This window comes from Periplaneta americana, chromosome 2 (assembly GCF_040183065.1).
Source record: "Periplaneta americana isolate PAMFEO1 chromosome 2, P.americana_PAMFEO1_priV1, whole genome shotgun sequence".
NCBI lineage: Eukaryota > Metazoa > Arthropoda > Insecta > Blattodea > Blattidae > Periplaneta > Periplaneta americana.
The window spans coordinates 67,306,423-67,320,144 of NC_091118.1; the positions used below are offsets into that span (position 1 = coordinate 67,306,423).

The following is a 13,722-nucleotide window of genomic DNA, read 5'->3' on the forward strand; positions in this document are numbered from 1 at the left end:
GGAAGAAAGAGGGGGGCCAATGTCTGATGAGTTTCTTTATGGGGTAGGTGGGTTAAATGAGGGGATAGCTAAGAGACATTAAGCTGAGGTATGTGACAAAGTTAGTAGGTTAGTTGAAGGGATTATTTAAGTGAAATGAGGCCGAGGAACTGTATGATACACTGAGCTCTATACTAAACTGGAGACACAACTCAATGCTTTAAAAGCGTGACGCGAGTGCTGAGCGTATTGCTTATCTCTTTCTAAAATAGTGTTGTCCTTGTCTCCCTTGCAGTGAATGCTATCGTACACAATATCAGTGTCTTATTGCGCATGTGCAACATGAACTTCACGAAAGACTGATTGAAACCAACGAGTTAGAAATCTTTCTAACTCGTTGATTGAAACACATTAGTTAGAAAGAGAGAGCAATACTTTCTCCAACATGGCGTCTACAGTCACGCTTTCAGACAGGTATGAGCATTGCGGCGGTGTCTCCAGTTCACAGAGCTCACTGGTATAACATCATACCTTTGCATCGTATATTTAAAATTGCCCTTATCTATCTGAAAAAGTCATAGGAAAAAATGTTGAGGAATAATATAAATTTAATATACTGGTAATGGATTGTGACGCATGTTGAAGCCAAGAAATCAATTTAGACTTGAGCATTCCTTCCCAAGATTTTATCAGCATTCCTCAAAAGTTTTTATGGCGAAATTCGGTACAGTATAATTCTAAGTCATGTGTGTAATATTGCTTTATTTTTAAATACAGTAGTGATTTCGATTAAAGGGGTGAGGAAAAAAGTAGACCTTTTTTCTTAGTCAATCCGTACGGTTTGCACGGAAATCTAAGTGGCAATTTATTATGTACCGGACTGGCCACTTTTTTCTCTTAAAATTTTATATTATTTTCTCTGTCGAAACGTTACAGTTACCCAATTTCGTGTATTATCTCTTGTATCGTCCACTTGCCCGAAAACTGTGTTTCAGATTCACCACAGAATAGAGGAGGGAAATTATGTTGTTACATTTATGAAAATAAAGCACCTATATTAATGCTTCTACGAGCAACTTTTCTGGATAGTGATTATAAATATTGTGGCTACAACGAAAATGACGCATTAGTCACATTTATAGAACAAACTTAGGCCAGATTTATTAAAATCATAACATTATGATTAAAATATAAAAGCAGTAGGGATATTCGTAATCTATAAAGATTTTTTTATATTGTATATTGGTAGTATTGGATAAAGATAGTAAGCAAGGAATGCGAGTACTGGGCATCGTGGTTATATATTGTGTTTGAAAGTAATTTTTGTGAATAATGTACATGCTACACATGAAGACTTGAATCCAAGACAGTAGAGTGCATTGTGCATTAAAATTTATCGCTCTTTCCTTGAGTACTTAACAGGGGTTAAATTTGTTTTTCAAGATGGCTTTGAGGTTATTGAAGTCTAGTTCTAGTGTATTATCGTATGCAACAAGTGTAATTAAACCAGTGAGATGCATGTCTTCTTCTAAAAAGCTAGACGAACAAACAACAGTAACAGATGATGGTTCAACTATCGTTTTCTGGCATCCCGAACCTCATTTTCCCTATGAATGTTCTCGACCTATACCAGAAAATAAACAGGAAACTCTTGGTGCTATGAAGGTGCAGTCTTTAGATGAAGTTCGCTCGATATTTAAAGAAAAGAAGGAAGAATTTGTTCGCCAAGAGTTAATGAATATCACATACACAACAAAGCATAGGTGGTTTCCACGTTCAAGAGACAAATACCGCAGAGAGATACCACCGGACAGAGAATATTTATAAACTTCAAGTGTAATTGGTTACAAGTGTATTTGCTGTATTGACAGTAAAGTGCTGTAGTCGCCATATGTGACAAATAGAGTGTACAGAATCTAATTACATAGCCTATAGCCTGCCGATTTAGTTGTAAACATAAATTTACAAGCTTTTCTGTTTTTTGGTTGAAGTTAAGCTGAGGTACAGCACTTCGTAACACATATGACTTGGCTAAACCTTTAATGACTTTGTTGCAAATCTCGATGTATCGCTTCAATTTGCTGTGTTGTGACAAGTTTTTTTAAATCAAGTCACATCTGATATAAAGCAGTAAAGTTTTTTTTGTAAATATTAGTGAGCAAGTATTTGTGTTTACTGAAGAGTAATAAAATGGTTTGATCATATTGAAAATATGTTATATTTATACAGTATTAACACAGTCTACTATATACAGTCACAAAGCTTGAGTTTTGAGGGTGCTAGAAACAATAGACTGTGATGGTACTATTTTGCATTGCCTGTAATGAGGCGATATTAGCGATCTTAGTGGTGAGCAACTACCTAATGTTTGCATATTTACTACGTATTGAGCTTCGCGACTGTATATACTAGACTGTGGTATTATGTTAGCTGATCTTGCCTTTATGTCAACTTACGTTGACTCTTTCCTTTATGCAACCATTTATGTGTAGGTATTTATCATGTGCACAATAAGGAGCATATTCAACGAAAATAATTTACAATCTATTTAGACCTAAACTCCATAAGCTCATATCATTCATAGAGACATGTTGTAGACCTTAGATATTCATACTCCCAGTTCTAGCGATATATAGGCCTACATAACTCTTCTGTACAAGGAGTTATTCCATATTCCAGTAATCTTAAGGACTTTATATTTGGCAAGTTACTTAAGCGTAAGACATTGAATGAGAAGGAATATGTGTAAAGTATGGCTTAACATTATTGAACTATTGTATTAATAGCAGTATGCCCCTAATCAATAATGATTAATGTATGACACCAATATTTATACTGGCGTAGGGTAATACAGTAGAGGGTGCTAAACTATTCTTGGGTCTAAACTATGTTGTGTTACTTAATACAGTAGAGGGTGCTGAAATATTCTTGGGCCTAAACCATATTGTGTTACTTCTGTATATCATAATACTCTTTAAATACTTACTCTGAAAAGTTGTAATTTTTGTCATGTTCTACACTTCACATTACAGCCACCATACTGGTCCAGTGGCTATAGTGCTGAACTTATAATCCTATGGATCTGGGTTCGATCTCAGGTGTGCCCCCCGATTTATGACATGTTGGGCAAGCCTGTGGTCCAGGTAACATAAGGGTTTTCTTTAAGAGTCTGGTTCCCCCGTGGCATCCCAACAGATCTCAAATATTTCACCTCATTGTAGGTACAGTGTAAACCAGCCTCCTATGACACAACCTGGGCAACAACTCTGTCGGTAAAATGGTCTACACAACTGGCTTTATACCGGTGGAAGGCTGATAGTCAAGTACTCACTATTAGAAAAAAAAAATCCCACATTGTACAAAATATGCTGTGGTAATAGAAGAGTTTAGGAAAACCAGGCCTTATCTTTAATTTTTTTTTCTAAATTTATAAATACTGTAAATATTGCACTTTATACATCCAATTGCTCATTATTTACATATGTATAAGTTACAAACCATTGAAATTATTGGGTTATTAGTGGATGCTAGAGGCACTATTACAAAAAAAGTTATTAATTTCTGCAAAGAGTTCAATCTTGAACCCTCTTCGGCCAAGACTGTTTCTCTGATAGCTCTAAAATATTCAATCTCTCTTCTGAGAAATCACATATATAAAGTAAATTAATAATAATATTTCTCACGAAAACATTTTCATAAAATTGTATGTATTTACTAATACTTGTATATTTGGTATACTTTGTCCTTCAGGGCAACTACTATTTTAGGGGAAGTATTTTATAATAATACACTTTTAAAACATTCTTCCTTTTAACTACAATTTGGACTAAAAATTCTATTTATAGCCGTTGCAACAAAACCAATTTGTGACTAATGTCTTTTCCTGAACTCTCTTCGACTGAGTAATCACACGGGTCAGTCAGTAGAAATTGGATTTGTTACATTTCTAGCACCAGAAGGCAAGTGAAGAAGATGTCACAGATTCTTAGCTCAGTAACATTGTCATTGTATTGTAAACACTAATGCACTTATCAGAAATCAACACAAAATTTCTGCCTCTGGGGTGAGACCTAGGAATAGCTATAAAGTAAATCCGGCCCGGTCCATCACTGTGGAGTAATGAATAGCATATCTGACTATGAAATATGTAGGACGAGGTTAAAATTCTGGTTGGAATTTTTTTCAGGTTTTCTCTGTCAACTGAAACAGAATTGCTGGGTAACTAACAGTGTTGGACCTCAGACTCATTTCTTCACATAACACCATCATTACCATAGCAGTGGCGTGTTGTGCATGGAAGGCAAGGGAAGCATTGCTTTCCCTGTTCATAAAGCGAGAAAGAAGAAATTTACTGCAAAAATTATATTTTAATCGTGATAACTAGAGCCCGGATGTTAGGCAAAATGCCTTTTTTAAACTGAGTGTATGTATGACAGACCTACTAGAGATAAACACGTTTCCACACATTTGGGGATGATAGGCACAATTTTTATTTTGCCTATTTTAGATCCTGTTACCTATTTTAAGGTTAAATGCCTTTTTTTTAAGCCTTTTTACGTCGTTATTGTTTATTTTCTATATTTTTAATGCATTTAAAATAAACCACACATAAATTATATATATATAAACAAAAAAGAACTGTTGTACAAATTTAAAATATATATTCACCTCACACAAATATTTGCTGAGAATCTTATTCTCCAGCAATACATATGTTTCCAAGAAGTTGCAAACTTTTCTCCCCTACCGATTCCATCTGTTATGTCACTTAACAAAGATGTTTGAACAGTATAAGCCTCAGTGCTCAGGTCACTTCGGGTTTACCAGCGAAAGAAAGGGGATGAGGGAATTCAAAAAATGTTGTTGAATATTCTCAAGGATTCAATCCACATATTACATTACCATTTATATTTTGGCCATTGTTGATTGTGTTGGGTTTGCATTTCTCTGAATTTTTTACTAAACAATTCCTGTCTTTCTAAATTATTCTGTAGTGCTTTTATTCTGGATCTTTATGGTCACCCTCATTGAGGGCAGATTATTTTCTTTAAATATTTATATAAGCAAGTCTCCAGGTCCCGTTACTGTTGTAGCTTGCATGCACAAGTCACGCATACTTTGAAGTCTCCAATCCTTTCTCACAACCCTCTTTTTGAGACAATATACAGTCGGTTTTTCCCAATTTCTGAAAGAAATGAATTGTTTTAAGTTTGCTTCAATCACTTCAGTAGAAGTAGACAGATCTTTTTCCACCATGAAAAACGTTCTCTCTGACAGGCAGTGCACTATGACAATTGACAACTTAAAAATGCATCTTGTTGTGACATGTAACCAAGGAAAGTGAGTACCATATAGGATAATTCATTAAGTATTTGTCTATTTTTGTCTGTTTCCATGAATAATAAATGCCTATTTTTAGTGCCTATATACCTGCCTATTTTAACCAAAATAAATGCCTAAATATCCGGCTCTAGTGATAACTATGAATTCTCTAATTTTAAAATGTCACAAAATTCTTTCTCTGCGCACCTGTCCTAATTGAGGCGGATTCGTTATTCATATTTTATAGAGAAGAAATTACTGGAAACCATTCACAGTAACAAGGACTTCTATGCACAGGTCATCGAAGATTTTGTTGCTAAAGAAAGCAGAATTGCTTTGGTCTTCAAATATATTTAGGGGAGTTGGCTGCTATCAGTTTTGTACTTGCAACTTGCAAATGGCTTTTAAGGAACCTGGAGGTTCAATGTCGCCCTCATGTAAGTCAGCCATTGGTCCCTGTCCTGAGCAAGATTAATCCAGTCTCTATCATATCCCACTTCCCTCAAATCCATATTTATATTATCTTCCCATCTATGTCTCGGCCTCCCCAAAAGTCTTTTTCCCTCCGGCCTTCCAAGTAACACTCTATATGCATTTCTGGGTTCACCCATATGTACTATGCATATAAAAATTTGCATTATTGCTTCCCTCACATAAAACTGTACTGCACGCCACTGGTACATAGTGCAACATGCTGTATATAAGAACGCAACCGTTAGCAACAAATATCATTCATAGAACAGGAGTGGTAAGCACAATAAACTTCAGGCTGCAGTGTAAGCTTTTGGGTCCCTCCTCTGTAAGAGACAAAAGGAAAATCTGGCCGTCTTTGTCTCTGTGTCTGGAAAGGAAAGCAAGAAAAGAGAAAAGGCTGGTACACAATATTTTAAAGAAATTATGATTTCCGCACATGGTACAAAAATCAGAAGTTTCACATCACATTGAACAAAGTGAAAATCTTACTCAGGATCCCTCACAAAGTATCAGAACAAATGTTTTCACTATTATTAAATTAAGCACTCATATATTTTACATAATCATTACTATGCCTAAATTCTTCTGATAAGTTGTGACACTTCTAAACTATTTTATTCACATTATTGTTAAATCAACTATGCTTAAATTTCCAGTAGACACTGTCTTCTAGAATTAAGGCTCCTTGTGGCCATCTGTATATTATGTAGGCTGATGTTTGTTCTTTTGAATATAAAATCCATGCGCGCGTGCCACACAACAATAGAGACAGAAAGTCAACAATAGCCAATGGCCTACTGATACAGTAAAACCTCGATAAGACGCGCCCGCTTATTACGCTATCCCATGTAATATGCTTTTTTTTGTCCGGTCCCTGCACATTTCATATATAATGCCTTTATAAAATACCCCGTTTGTTGTGCTCTAGTCCCGCATAATACGCTGTTTTTGTGGAATATTTTCCATGTATTTTTCAGCAATGAAACATTTTGGCCATTGAACTCACTGGTGCTATTAATCTGAAAAGTATTCGACCTTCTACCTGTGCATTTAAACCTTCATACTGTACAATACCCCACCCTCTTGTTACACTCTCTTTTGACTCTTTACCTGCGCACTTAAAGCCTACATACAGTTACAATACCCCATCTTCTTGCTAACTCTCTGTCTCAAGCAGCATTCCTTACTCGGCTGTAATAAAATTCTGTAAATGTTTGCTGGTCAGTTTGTTGTCCTTAAGTGTCTGTGAGTATGGTTACAATGAGTGTTAAACGAAAAGCATTTTCTATGTCGGAAAACTTGTAAATCTTACGAAAGTACAATGAAAACAGTACTCTTAATCAGAAACAACTCTCTGATTCATTAGGAATCCCATCATCGACATTAAGGACGATAATAAGATATCGTGACTCAATCACTGCAGCTGCGACGTCGGAAGGATGTAAGTGTAGGAAAGTGAAATGTTATAAACATGAGAACACACACACGGCAAACACCTGTATATGACTTTTTTTCGAAAGAATTAAGTACAGTACATAAAGTATTGTAAATGTCTTTGACATACAGTATAGTAATTACATAATGGAGTAATACTGCATTACCTTTCATGACTCATGTATTTCAATAAAGAAAAATGCTAATAGATACTGTATATAAGTCAAAATTAGTATACTCGCCTAATATGCGGTCCCGGTTAATATGCAGTTTACATGTGGTCCCTTGAACAGCGTCTTATCGAGGTTTTACTGTATATCCAAGATCCTACACACATAAAATGACTACAGATAAAGGAACAGAATTGTTTCGAAAGGCATAAAACATACAATGAAAAAATATTTCTCGCTTTTGTAACAATTTCTTCATTTAGTAATATACTCAATTTTCACACACATAAACAATGTAAGTGAAGTATTTTTTAACTAAAAGAAACAAAGTAGACTTTATTTTGCAAAAGGATGTTACTTGGAAGTTGTTTGAGTAGCAGCAGGATGTAGACGAAGAGATGGAACTCTGAAGTGAGCACCACATTTGCTGCTGTAGGGAAATATGCATATATTAAATCCTCAGGAGACATATTTTAACGGGTCAAAACATCCGTAAGTTCAAAGAAATAAAAACGTGAAGTATGACTTTATGTTTACACTATTACAGTCAAGGAGCAGTAAATGGTCTCTAGGATTCACAAACAGTTGACATTTGTGTGTCAGTTGAAAAGCTCGAGAAATGCCAACCATTCCTGTCAAGTCCATTCGTCCATTTATGGCAATGCATTCCTCTCCCCTACAATACAGTTGACACCCCTGGCATGGAATACTGATATGTCGCAAGGAATACTGAAAACAAAAGTCTGGTTGTGGATATGAGCGGGGTTCAGCAGAGATGGTGTTGTGAATTTTCGTAATCAGCATGTGTAAGCTGATGGAAATCGCCATTCAGTTAAGAAACAAGGCATCAACACTGATTCTCAAGCAACGTATGGGCAGGTGTTCTTTACAATAGATTAATAGGGCCATACGTGCTACCACAGAGATTAACTGGGGCTCGTATCAGGACTTCCTTATCAACGTATTGCCTCCCTTGCTGGAGTATGTGCCATGTCAGCAAAGACTAAACACATGTGGTTCATGTACGATGGCGCACCAGCACATTTTCTCCACAATGTGCGTGAAATAACACCTGAGGCTGACATTTCAGGACCTCTGGATTGATAGGGGAAGCCCCACACCTTGGCCTGCTCATTCCCCCTAAATCCCCTAGACTTTTGGTTATGGGGACACATGAAGGAATTCGTCTACGCCACTCCAATCAACAATGTGCAGACATTATAAGATTGCGTCTTCAATAAATGTCAGCACCAGGGGAGTATACTGGTTAAAGGGTTTGGGCTACCGCTGACCCTATTATTACACAAAATATATCTAACAATTACTTTAATTTTAATTACTATGGTAAAACTAATAATACAAAATTATTACATTATGTTATATTATAAACTTTTTCTTTTGTAATTTCCTTGGGCTACCGCCGGTAGCCCCGGTAGCCCGCAAAATACGCCCCTGGTCAGCACATACAAGAAACACCAGGTACATTTCAAAGAGTGCGTGATTCCTTATGCCGAAGGGCAGAGGAACGCATTGCCATGAATGGACGTCACATTGAGCACCACCTATGAACAACTGTTCACATGTCAGGATGTATGTCTTGTAAGACCCATGTTTGTTATACATTATTTTCTTGTTTTGATGCATACTAGCAGTGCCTGAAATATGGGATACTTTTTTTTAACACCCTGTATAAAATAAATCAAAGCATATAGGTCCTATGTCGTCTTCATAACACCTGTCAGTAAGCATGTCATAATCAAGTCAAACTTTTTAGAACATTACACAGGATCTAAATCCAAAAATGCGCGTTTTAGACACTGTGTACACCACAGCCTGTGATTATATAATAAAACAAACACTAATCATAATGTTTATAAATTATGGTTCTTTATTGTTTTAATAAAATGTGTCCTCTTTATTGAACTGTAAAATACAAGCATACCACTAAACTTGTTCATTCTTCATCCTTACTCCAATCTGCGTTTCTTGACAAGGGATCCAAGCTGAAAGAATAAATTAAGATGATCAACAGGGCTGGAATTTTTATGACATTAAAATCAGCCAAACATGCAATTTTGAACTAAAAATACCCAAGTAACCTAAAAAAACTTAAAATTAAACTAAATGTGAAGAAGTGACAGGGAATTTATGAAATCCATTGGATTGCGTGAAATGTCTTTATACTTGGCATTTAATTAAGTTAAAAGATTTTAGGTTCTGTTTGTACTACAGCCTGTCACATAATTACAAATGTAACCAAACTTATTACTGTATTAATAAAATGCTTGTTAAAATAACAAAGCTTCTTTATAACATTGCCTTTCTTTAACTCTGATTACATTCATAATTTACACATTTACAGTTAATAAAGATGCACTATAGTTATTACATCTTATAAAATTGTTTGTCATTCCTTTTTTGCCTTGACTATACTCCCTCACACGTTCACATAATGCAAATGTCTCAATATACTACAGAATACTAAAGAGCAAGAGCAAAAACTGGCCACATCATCACCCAAATCTCTCTCTACTCGTCCAAGAACTTCACATCTTCTATTTTGTAAACTAGGTACCAGTATGTCAACAACACAAGGAAACATTACAACACATAATAATGGAATGTGCAATATAATTAGCGAACACACAAAGGATGATTAACTATAATTTACAAAACATTTTAAATAACAATAATTTATGGAAGTAATCACTAGAATGGAAACATCATGCCATCAGTTCACTAACTGGAAGCACGTAAGAACAATTTTCTATGTTATCACTTGATCTATCATCATTGGTATGAAGAAATGGAATAAGTTCCTTTCCAACCTTATAAGTTCTGTTCATTCTACAGCTAACTTATAAATTACAGAAGATAGTAAAGTAATGAAATATAAGGCCCATAACACACTTGCACAGTTTTCGCCAGCGAGAAATGTGTTGCGAGAAAATTAAAAATTGATAACATGGATTCAAATGAACGTCCACACACTGGAAGAGATTCTTATTCGAGGCAAAACCCTCGCACAAGTTTCTCTCTGGAATCGGTAGCTCAGCGAATTTTCTTGACACATTTATCAAAGATGTTTGACATTTATACTCTTTATGATGATTGAATGTAGAAAAAGATATCACAGGTGGCGATGAATTGTATTGTTTTTATTTGAAAATGAGGAAAGATGGTTGATAATATTGCAGTCAGAAACTTATTGAACTTATATGATGTCACCTGTAGGCCTACTTATATGATACACGGGATGAAAACTATAAAAACACGAAACTTAAAGAAGAAATCAGGAGACAAATATTAGATTATTTGAAAATAAACACGGCTATATTTTATTTTGATGAGATTTAATAGTATTAATTAAACATTTGAAATAATGTATCTGTATGTCTTAACAGTTTACATAATTTTAATCACAACATAGCAAAGAATCCTCTATCATATTATGAATGGCAAAAAACTGAGATCTATATAAAATGAAATAACGCCTAAACGTATCATCATTCAAATCGAAACCAGTGTCCAAAACTCGCCCTTATTTTCGTAAGATACAATGTGATTTTCAGATATTTCTGGCTTTAATTTTAGGCCTACTTTTTCTTTTCATTAACAAAATATGTTCATGTAACTCCATTTCCTCATCACCTGAATACTCAGATTCAACATAGCGTTCGTACGTAATTTGTAAAGTACGACAATATACTTACAGGTTATATATTTAAGTACGACAATATACGTAAATACATAACCTATAATATTTCCCCCAACGAGTGATTACTATAATCAAAAAATGCTTTCTGCATGAAGGCAGTGCATAGATGATCATAGCGAGGTGTGATCTGTGATAGCGAGAACTCGCCAAGTGTGTGGAGGAGGCTCTTCGCCTCTTTCTCGCAACACATTTCTCGCTAGCGAAAACTCTTCAAGTGTATTATGGGCCTCAAGCATCGACAAAAAACTGAGATTTGAAAGTAAAAAGAAATTAGAAAGGTTCCAATCATTTTATGCTACACGAGTAATACCAAAGTCACTTAAACACAACTGTCAAAATTATCTTTAACAACAAATGTTTAATTCAAAGTGCAAAAGCAATCAAATTCCAGACATGCCCAGTGCTGTAGTTGGAAACAAATTTTAGAGGGTACTGTTGAAATCTCCTTTGCCAGACTAGACTCTGTATGGACTCGTCATGCACTTCTTTTCCAAGGTTACTTCTTCGTCATGCAGTCACCTCAGCAGACCTCTTTCCAGATCGCAGCCACAATTGCATATAAGGCAAAAAATTAAATGCTGACACCGGTGGCCCAACAATTTTTAGAAAGAATATTCCTTTTGTTAGTGCAGATATCGTTCATTACAGTAATGCTCATTCACATTCTTTAGTTAAAATTGGAATAGAATCTATAATATGTACCTGGACTCAAGATTCATGAAAGCACGAAAAGTAACAGTATTTCCCTTCTCTAGCAAACTGATAGCATTACATTGAGCGAATTTTAAAATTAGTGAATCAGTGTAGCAGAATTCTTGAGGTGCCACATCATAAAATTAATGTTATGCGAAAGCATCTACACAAGTTTTGAAATTAGCGAATCAGTGTAGCAGATTTCTTGAGGTGCCATGCCATAAAGTTAGTGTTAATTACTTATAGAAATAAGACGGCGGTATGCAAGCTTGAAACTAACAAATCACAACTATTCCTGAAGTGCCAGGGCAAGGTCTTCGATAAAGCAACGAATGGACAAGCATTTAAACAAAGGATGAGATGCCAGCCACTATAGTTCCATTGCTCTTATTTCTGGCAGCCGATCACATTGCAGATCAGCTACATTTAAACACGTGTGTCTTGCCATTTGCTGCTGATGACGTTATGCATTTCCTAAGACTCGATAAATACTTAATATAATCGCCCGCCATTTTTGTTCTTTCGTTGGCATTCGCAGAAAGCACACGAGGACATTATTTGCCACTCAATTACAGTGTGTTTGATTTATTATCATAGGAGCTACGACAAGATAATGTTTAACGATGCGGCAAATAGATTCCTTGTCTGGTAGCTCGGCAACGAAAGAACGAAAATGGCGAATGATACTATCTACCTACACTTTATAGAGCCTTCACTTCCTAAAGGCGTAAGAAAAGAAGAGGTGTCATGCTGGAAATAACAGTGACGCGACTATACTTTCATGCCATATAACAAAATCAAAATGTTTTTAAATAGCTAACATCCTCCATTTAAAAGTCTATTAAAGATTATTTAAACATAATTAATATATTTTCGAGTCTATGTTTTTTTCTGGTATGGTAACAGCGAGTTTTTATTTTAGATGGTGTGACATACTGGCCCTACTACAGCACTGGACATGCCACATTACGAGGAAGTTTCTCAGGTTTGGCATAGTAAGCCTGCTCAAGAAACCGACAGAGCCAGGGTGGGGGGGGCAGTAGTAATAATAATAATAATAATAATAATAATAATAATAATAATAATATAGTAAAACTTACTCAAAGTGGACTAGCAAGGAATCAAATTCATTTTTCTAATTGGACGAGTTTTAGAATTAAAATTACTCAAGTGTTGTGAAATTTTATTAAAAACAGAAAAGAATAATTATGAAATGCCTTAATAAACCAATTGATTACTCATTCGAGCTTTTGTTCACTGATTTTAATCTTTTGAAAATTAAACTAATTTATTATATTGCCTCATTAAACTTCATACATAAAAATCGCAAATTCAAATTCTATCATCATAAATATGGAACATCAAAGATCCGATTTTATACGACTAGAGCAGGCCTGCACAAGATTTGCGCTCTCCGAGCCGGCTCACAGCTCATGAGCGGAATGCAGGTATTAGCTGCGCTCTGTATAAGGGTGGACTGGAAGAAGGGGTGATCTCGTACAAAATGTACACAAGGTATTCATGAAATGAATTTCCGTTCAGTGTTTACAGAACTATCTTGCACTATTATTAATTAATAAAGAAATATTTATTTTACAGAAATAACAGAAATTCTATAGCTACTTAAATGTGCAATATCATTTTGTTATATTTTTATTTTTCAGTATATGAGAATGAGGTTTTGCACTGTTGGCAGCTGAAAGGAACAGTAGCCTAATGATCGCAATGAAACATCAGTTACAGATGTTCGATGTCTGCCTTTATTAAAGTTGATTATAGAAAACAATTTCTCACAAATATAAATGTTGAGCCAAACATAGCAATCATTTTCACAGCCAGCCTGTGTAGTCGTGGATATTATTGCTAATGTTTAGTCTTGTAAAACTCAACCAGGCTAGTAGTATTATTCAAACGATCTTTAGCCCTTAGGTC

The 13,722-nt window shown here is 35.3% G+C and overlaps 1 protein-coding gene across 3 annotated transcripts in view; it reads right to left on the reverse strand.

Annotated features, from left to right (window-relative positions):
* Nucleotides 1–6,178: 6,178 nt before the first annotated feature.
* Cdc2rk (cyclin-dependent kinase 10) overlaps nt 6,179–13,722 on the reverse strand; it is a 51,543-nt gene continuing 43,999 nt past the window's right edge. For all 3 annotated transcript variants that reach the window (XM_069817919.1, XM_069817918.1, XM_069817920.1), the window contains one exon: nt 6,179–9,382. In XM_069817919.1, the coding sequence (XP_069674020.1) occupies nt 9,347–9,382 (36 nt within the window). In that variant the 3' untranslated portion in view covers nt 6,179–9,346. The remainder of the gene's footprint in view (nt 9,383–13,722) is intronic.